Below are 7,666 nucleotides of genomic sequence, written 5' to 3'. Positions count from 1 at the left end.
AATGTAAAAACCAACCAATTACAGTCGAGCATTCCCCTTTAGTCTCTTAAAAGCAGCCAATATGGTAGGTTATGGTTTCTGCACACTGGACGCGGAAACGCTTGTCGCACGGTAAAATACGACGCAGTAGCCAATAAGCTTACAGCTCTTAACATGTTCATTGGTTACCGCGGCGCATTTTGCTGCGCGGTAAGTTTTTCCGCATCCAGTATGCAGGAGCTAATCATCGCATCAAAATGGTGAATAAAGAGGAATTAATTTCTATGTTATTTGCCAAAGCAATACTTTTACTAGAATTATTTGATAATGATGATAGTCATTATAATCTTTATATTAAAGATATTGAAAACTGTATATTGCTTCTGAGTAAATACTCTATTAAAAGGTCACTTCGATTGCAAGATGATGTAGAAATTGTTCTATCATGTTATAATGATAAACAGTTTAAGTCACAATTCAGGTATGTATATTTTTGTATGTAAATATCTTCAAGTTTTAATTTTATCTTCAGTAATAGGAAAAATTTATATATATACGATAATACGATGTGAATTGATAAAAATTATCACTTTGAAAATATATCTCTGAAGGAAAGCATTATTTAAAAAAATCCTAGATAGCAAAGCATATCTCAGCAAAATAGCACAAATTTGTGATTGCTTATGCTGGCAACTTGCTGTAGATTTGTCTTCAACGATTTCGAATATACCGACATTGTAGCAACATGCAGACAACAATATGTATATGTATTGCCAGCAGTTTAACAGCAAGATAGCTGCATCAATAGCTGCGTTCAGCAGACTCAACAGTTTTGCAACCGTTTTATGATTGTCTGCTGAGATAGGACCATTCTTCTAGATCTAAAAGTATGATCCAATCGGCTCGAAGGAAACTTCCAACAGTTGCAAAACGAACGTTCTGCTGAATGCAGCCACTGTTATCTTACGTTGTCAGCAATATGAAAGTATTGTATCGTGCTGCATATTATTATGGCAACATGATGACAATAGTACGAATTTTGATGATGACGATTTTAAAGTTGTCCACAAATTGCTGGCAATTTGCTACTCAGTGTTATTGTATTATAAAGGCATCAAGTTGTCAACAAACAAGGACTCAGTTACTCCAATTCTGATAGCAATACATACTTAGCAATGCATACTTAGCAAGCAACATTTGGGATATTTCAAACAAAGGTTGTTTAAGTTTTAAGAGAACGAACAATTTTTTTTGTTTCAAATAATATTATTTTTCAGAGATATTCGAAACAATCTCATAATTTCTATTGACTCATTCTGTATATTTATATAGAAAATAGATTTTTTGTGATATTGTAATATAAAGAATTGATTTTTTTCTTTTTAGGATGGAACGATCAACATTTGAATATATTTTGAATATTATAAGACCATCATTAATAAGATCAACGTGTGGGCGTAAAAGAATATCACCTAAAAAGCAATTTTTAATTGCTTTATGGAAAATGGCTACTTCAGATCCATATCGGTTCATAATATTTTCATAATATTAACTTTGTTTTAAGTATTAATTTATTTTTGTATGCATATTTAGTATTTCTTTACTTATGTTTTGATATTTTAGATCCATTTGTGAGATAATGAATGTAGGCAGAGCCACAGCACTAATGGCTGTAAGAAGAGTAATCAAAGCAATCGCTCAACGAGCTCATCTTTTTGTGAAATGGCCAAAAGATAATAGAGCAGAAGAAATTATTAGAGGATTTACTGCAACCAGTGATTTTCCTGGAATAATAGGAGCAATTGATTGCACACATGTTAAAATTAAAACGCCACATATCAATCCTGATTCTTATATTAATAAAAAAAAACAACATAGTATACAATTGCAGGTATAATTAATACTATTATATAATTCTTTCCTTTTTCAAAGATGGTTATATAATTAATTTTTTATTTATTATTGACAGGCTGTTTGTGACCATGAACTGCGATTTACTCATTGTCTTGCTGGACACGTCGGTTCCGTTCCTAGTCAAGAAGTATTTCACTTATCTGAAGTTTATCACTATTTAGATGATTCAGAAAAATTTAGTAATAACAGCCATTTAGTGGGTAATGCAGCTTACACAATCCATGAACATTTAATGACACCATTCCAAGAAAACGGAAATCTAACAGATAGACAAAAAAACTATAATCTTTGTCATTCATCTGCTGAAATTACAATTAAACGAACATTTGTATTATTCAAAGGAAGATTTCAAAGCTTGCTTACAACTTTAGACATGGAGCGTATCGATTTGATTCCAGAATTTATTATTGCATGTTGCGTTTTGCACAATATTTGTTTACTGCAAAATGATGAATTTTCAATTGTGGAACCAGATATTTTAGAAACTAATAATGATATTGAAATAGCAACTGAAAAAAGAAATACCAATGCAGGCGATATAAAACGGGATATAATTTGTAATAATTTAATAATAAGAAATATCTGAAAATATACACCATTTATTTTTTTTAAATGAGATTATTGTATTATAATATTTTAAGTTAAATATTTTGTCATAAATGCTTTTTATTTTATGTAACTAAAATTATTTCTTTTCTAAAATATTTAACATTTTGTCAAAAGAATTAAGAAGTCTCCGGCGTAGCTCTATATTTTCTTTATGTCTTCTCTCTTGAGCTTCTTCTGCAACTTTTCTCATCTTCTTTAAATCTTCTAATAATTTTTCTACTGTAGTTGTTTGTTTGCTTTTCTCTAAATAAAACAAAGACATTATTGCATAAAGTTATGTTAATAAATTTTACATGCTAAACATCCCAATTATTACAATCTTAGGATTCAAAATTATTAATTTATTGAAAATTATATAATTATAGAAATATTTTATATTAAGAATATTTGTAATTAAAATTCAAGAAAACTGTTATTGTTTACATTTTATTTAAATTAATAAAATATTAATGCAGCAACAATAAATGACTAAACCTAAATAACTAATTGGATCTCATCCTAATTATGTAAAGGTATAGTTATCTTACTAGGTTGTATGTCTTCTTCTTTGTCTGAACCAGATGAACTATATGCAGATTCCATTTGCGATCTTTTTCCTGTCGATGATACAGTGGTTACAGATGACATAGATGGATTCACACCAAGTAATTCATCCATAAGCTTAAAGAACATCCAATTTAAAGTTTATATTTCTGTAAAAGTACTGTATGTGTAGCATTTTAATTTTAAAATAACTTACAGGAAAAAATGTCCAAGTTCTTGATCCACTGCCATACCTTTTATTATAATCTTTAACTGCTTTATATGTTCTTTTCAAACCAGAAAATTTTGATAAACATTGTGCTCCACTAACTTTATAACCATGTTTTACCATTTTTGCGGCAATTAATAGCCATATTTTCTTTTGAGACATCTTCCCACTCATGAAATCATTCTGCCGCGATCGATACTCTTCTATTAATAAAAGAGTAGCTTCTTGTGGCCATTTAAACGCTGTAAAAATAAATTTATTTTTAAAAAAATTTGGAAATTAAATAAGTTATATAAATAAAATTACTAAAAATACCTATTTCTTCTTGGATTGCATCTGATGATTTATCAGCAGTATCTTCCATTGACTCCATTTCTATGGAATTATTGTTGTTACTTATATAGAAATAATATAAAAATTAATAAATTTGTCAAAAAATAAATATTTTTATTATATATTTTATACAATAAAAGTATAATTATGATAGAGAGAGAGACTATATTTGAGTTTTGATGGATTTTTAAAGGTCTATTATTATTAGTTGTCCTATACAATAGCCAAAAGACCCCGACTCTCTTTGTCATATAGTAAACTTACTGTATTTATATATATTTATTATTCCCCAGTTTATTTTTTAACACAGCCTAAGTAAAATCTAAAAATAAAGAAAAATGCAAAGAAGTGGTAAATGTTAAGAAGAACACTTAAAATGTTGCTAGCTTTGAATCGATGCGTTTTCGCATAAAAAAAAATTTGATACGAAAAAAAGCGTCACTCTTTTCACTTGAATCGCGATATTAACTATTAAAGTTAACAATTAGGTTAGGAAATTTGTCACAATCACGCAATACTGCGATACGAGCAGTTTTTAAGCTGGAAACACAATAGGCACAGGCAACAGGGAATAACGAGCCGTCCAATCAGAGCTCTAGGATATAAATTCGATATTATATCTCAGAACTCTGATTGGACGGCTCGTTATTCCCTGTTCCCTGTGCCTATTGGGTGTATTCAGTACCACGACCGCTCACTGAGCGCTCAGTATATTTCTCTCGCATTATATATTATTATACATTTAACAGCAATACGCGAAAATTTACTGTTATATTAAGTAATATTACTAAAATTTGGATAATTATAGAAAATATTCAAAATATCCTGCTATTTACGTAATTTTCCATATAAAATAAGATATATATTTACACAATAAAAGCAAATTTACATAATTTTTGTGGAATTACATAATTTCTATAAAATTACATGATTTTTTTTATATTTACAGGACAAATTATGTAATTTTTACATCTATTATATGTGTAAATTTACAAAATTTTTTTACAGTGTGAATGGCTTGTGTCGTATCGTGTCCAATCGTGTGCAAAGTAACGATAAAACTAACTGTTAATTTCGTTACCGTTACCAAAAAAATGTAACTTCGTTACCGTTACAGTTACCAAAAAAAGTAACTTGTAACTGTAACTTCGTTACAAGTAACGAATTACTTCCATTCCCTGGTATAGTAACTCTCTGTCCTACAGCCAATCAACAGGCTTGAAAGCTTTGTCGTACGATACATGAAATATCGGCCTAAGACCAATATTACATGCGTCCGTTTTTTGTTGTACATTATTCGAAAAATATTTAAAACAAATCATAAAAATAATGGTCGCGTTCAGCAGACTCAACTGTTGCGGAGCGGATCAGTGAGCTCTTGTATCTATTTGATCTATATTTTTAGCTCTAATGGAATGTGCCAATCAGATGTAAGAGCTCCCTGAGCGCTCAATGGCTACGTTTACACCGTGCATTTAGGCCGCGGTCTATACAATAGATGTCCTTGTTTATCCTGTCTATCCTGTAGAGGTTTAAACAAAGACATCTATCGTATAGGTCGTGGACTAAGCGCACGGTGTAAACGTAGCCAATGAGCGGTCGTGCTCGTCGTGCTTCTGGATGCACCTAATAGCAGCCAGCGCTCACAAATCCGCTCTACAACAGTTGAGTCTACTGTACGCGATCATTGTTTTTTTTCGAGGTATTCAAGATAATAATTTCCAATGATTTATTCTGTATGTATGTATATTTATAATAGACAATACATTTTTTCATGTTACTTGTTACTTGTTCATGTTACTTGTTTTCAATTCAACAGTTCATTTAAGATTAAAATTTGAGAAATATGAATGATCATTTTTATAATTCAATAAAGATACAAGATATAATACTTATTATTTAATTTTCTTTTCAGTGAAAGCATTTCGATATTTGTTTTGTGATGCAATACAATAAATAAAGATCTGTCTTTACAATATATTTTTGTCATTCTTATATACAAATAATGTCTTAAAAAGGTATATAAAAATATAAAGACATTATACATAAACATATTTTTACAATTAAACATAAAATAACATTAATACTACATAGAATTATATTAAAATAATTACTACTACATTATTCCCTTCTAGTCAATTTTTATATTATTAGTGACATAAGTTGTAAAACATTCAAGCCACTCCAAAAAATGGGACATTAAAATTAATGGAACATTTTTATTTTCACTATAGATTTGTTTCATAGTCTGTAATGTATATTTTCGTGTCTGCACTGTATGATATTTAGGCTTTATCCTTAATAAAATTATACAAGAACGCAATTTCCTAGGATAAAGATCTAATATATCTTTATCATAATTTTCACAATAAATAGATACCCGCTTTAACATCAAATCTATGAAATCTAGGACTGCAGATGCATATTGCAGCTGAACTAGTAATTCTTTTAAAAAATTAAACATTAATTGAAAAACATATGCAGACCTAGCACTAAGTTCTAATAATTTATTCAGCATCTCCTCGTTATTTTGGTTATTCACATCATCCTCTTTCTTCAAATTAGGAAACATGTACATAAAACTATTGAGCAAAGGTTCTTCTATTAATTTAAACTTTTGTAAAGTGTAAATTTCTTCTTTCGTGGCTAGTTTAAGATGTAAATTTGAGCATAGAGCGTTACATAATAATTTTTCAATTTTATAAGTTGCTTCAAGTTGTAAAAGTCTTAAAAATAACCGATCCACATGATGCATAAAAATTGTATTCTTAACTGACAGATGCATTACAGAAACAGTTAAACATATCAAAGTATCTTCTGAATAGCACTTATTCAAAACATCATCTGTAAGATACTTCTCTAAAAGAATATTCATGAACTTAAGGCTATTTTCCTTAGATGCAAATATCTTCAAATGTTTAAAATTATTCGTTGTTCTGCACCAATTCCGTAAAACATCCTGTAACACGATCATATCATACTAAAATATTAATTATAAAAAAAACTTAAAGAATTAAAATATATTAATCTATATTTCAAATTTTAATAAATAATCAACATACAATTAGTAACAATCGGACTGAATAGCGTTGATATGCTTCCTTGGATATTTTATAACACAAAAGATTGCTCAATGATACACACAAAGTATTCAGTACTACATCAGATTGTATGCAAAGAAAAGTTTTCTTTGACATGTTCTTGTAATCCTCAGATTGAAAAAAATTTTCAGCATCAGTGTAACTTTTTAATATCGCTCTTAATATATCTGCATCCATATCATTTGCAAGATAAGAATACATAAACATAAAGTTATATTATGTTGTATGTACTATTTACATTAATTCATTTTGAGCATAACCTATATAAGAAATATTGCAATATTAGTAAAAATAATTTAAATATAATTCTTAAAACAAATAAAGAAAAATCAATAAAAAACAAATGGTCTGTTCGCGTTGCTTAAAATTCTTCAAAGTTTTTAAACTTAAAATGAGGTAGATATATATTTGGGCGTTGAAAAAAGAAAGCGAAGATGCTGAATGTAAAAAATGCAAGCAACGCGAGCAGACTTATTTAAGTTATTTATTACTTTCAATAAATAAATTCATTAAATAACTAATAAATAAATTCAGATTGCGGTAAAGGTGCAATGGACGGTCATCCTCTTAAAAATCGATGAAATTATACTCACTCAACGCGTTTTTCGATAAAACGAAAGAATCTGGTAGAAAAAAGCGTCGCTCTGCCCCGCGAACCGAGATATTAAGCGTTAAAGTTCACGACTATTCAGGTTAGGATGTCTGTCATACCAACTCGATATGAGCACTGTGTACTAGAGTCCTAGATTTATCAGAGAGGTGCAATCAGCTTTAATCAGTGGCTGCGTTCAGCAGAACATTTGTTTTACAACTGTTGGAAGTTTCCTTCGCGCTGATTGGATCATACTTTTAGATCTAGAAGAATGGTCCTATCTCAGCAGACAATCATAAAGCGGTTGCAAAACTGTTGAGTCTGCTGAACGCAGCCAGTATGACCAAGAAGACTAGAATTAAGGAGGGTCAACTCGGTGCCAATAGC

General features: G+C 29.6%; 3 protein-coding genes across 3 annotated transcripts; 1 reads left to right on the top strand and 2 right to left on the bottom strand.

Annotated features, from left to right (window-relative positions):
- The first annotated feature begins 71 nt into the window (after nucleotides 1–71).
- Nucleotides 72–2,479, top strand: LOC108726016 (putative nuclease HARBI1). Its single transcript, XM_018453369.1, has 5 exons — nucleotides 72–111; nucleotides 217–460; nucleotides 1,366–1,506; nucleotides 1,603–1,870; nucleotides 1,949–2,479. Exons 1-5 carry the CDS (start codon nucleotides 72–74, stop codon nucleotides 2,477–2,479), a joined length of 1,224 nt encoding a protein of 407 aa, XP_018308871.1.
- A 99-nt stretch (nucleotides 2,480–2,578) lies between these two features.
- On the bottom strand, nucleotides 2,579–3,861 carry LOC108726027 (uncharacterized). Its single transcript, XM_018453383.1, has 5 exons — nucleotides 3,851–3,861; nucleotides 3,569–3,628; nucleotides 3,242–3,495; nucleotides 3,030–3,162; nucleotides 2,579–2,745 (listed from the first exon to the last, which is right to left on the bottom strand). Exons 2-5 carry the CDS (start codon nucleotides 3,624–3,626, stop codon nucleotides 2,579–2,581), a joined length of 612 nt encoding a protein of 203 aa, XP_018308885.1. The 5' UTR covers nucleotides 3,627–3,628; nucleotides 3,851–3,861.
- Nucleotides 3,862–5,717: 1,856 nt separating this feature from the next.
- On the bottom strand, nucleotides 5,718–6,939 carry LOC108726026 (uncharacterized). Its single transcript, XM_018453381.1, has 2 exons — nucleotides 6,649–6,939; nucleotides 5,718–6,545 (listed from the first exon to the last, which is right to left on the bottom strand). The coding sequence occupies exons 1-2, from the start codon at nucleotides 6,892–6,894 to the stop codon at nucleotides 5,718–5,720; spliced, it is 1,074 nt and encodes a 357-aa protein (XP_018308883.1). The 5' UTR covers nucleotides 6,895–6,939.
- Between the last annotated feature and the right edge of the window lie 727 nt (nucleotides 6,940–7,666).

Source organism: Mycetomoellerius zeteki, unplaced genomic scaffold, assembly GCF_001594055.1.
Source record: "Mycetomoellerius zeteki isolate Tzet28-1 unplaced genomic scaffold, Tzet1.0 scaffold38, whole genome shotgun sequence".
In the NCBI taxonomy this organism is placed as follows: Eukaryota; Metazoa; Arthropoda; class Insecta; order Hymenoptera; family Formicidae; genus Mycetomoellerius; species Mycetomoellerius zeteki.
The sequence above is the reverse complement of the archived record's forward strand: the minus strand, read 5'-3'. Positions and strand labels throughout refer to the sequence as shown.

What these genes read in the sequence shown, in the direction of transcription:
- LOC108726016 (XM_018453369.1), top strand. Translation starts at nt 72, where the DNA reads ATGGTTTCTGCACACTGGACGCGGAAACGCTTGTCGCACG. An exon ending in CAGTTTAAGTCACAATTCAG is followed by an intron (nt 461 to 1,365) that starts GTATGTATATTT and finishes TTTTCTTTTTAG; the next exon opens with GATGGAACGATCAACATTTG. An exon ending in GCTACTTCAGATCCATATCG is followed by an intron (nt 1,507 to 1,602) that starts GTTCATAATATT and finishes TTGATATTTTAG; the next exon opens with ATCCATTTGTGAGATAATGA.
- LOC108726026 (XM_018453381.1), bottom strand. Translation starts at nt 6,894, where the DNA reads ATGTTTATGTATTCTTATCTTGCAAATGATATGGATGCAGATATATTA. An exon ending in CAGTCCGATTGTTACTAATT is followed by an intron (nt 6,546 to 6,648) that starts GTATGTTGATTA and finishes ATCGTGTTACAG; the next exon opens with GATGTTTTACGGAATTGGTG.
- LOC108726027 (XM_018453383.1), bottom strand. Translation starts at nt 3,626, where the DNA reads ATGGAGTCAATGGAAGATACTGCTGATAAATCATCAGATGCAATCCAA. An exon ending in TGCAATCCAAGAAGAAATAG is followed by an intron (nt 3,496 to 3,568) that starts GTATTTTTAGTA and finishes TTATTTTTACAG; the next exon opens with CGTTTAAATGGCCACAAGAA. An exon ending in GAACTTGGACATTTTTTCCT is followed by an intron (nt 3,163 to 3,241) that starts GTAAGTTATTTT and finishes ATGTTCTTTAAG; the next exon opens with CTTATGGATGAATTACTTGG.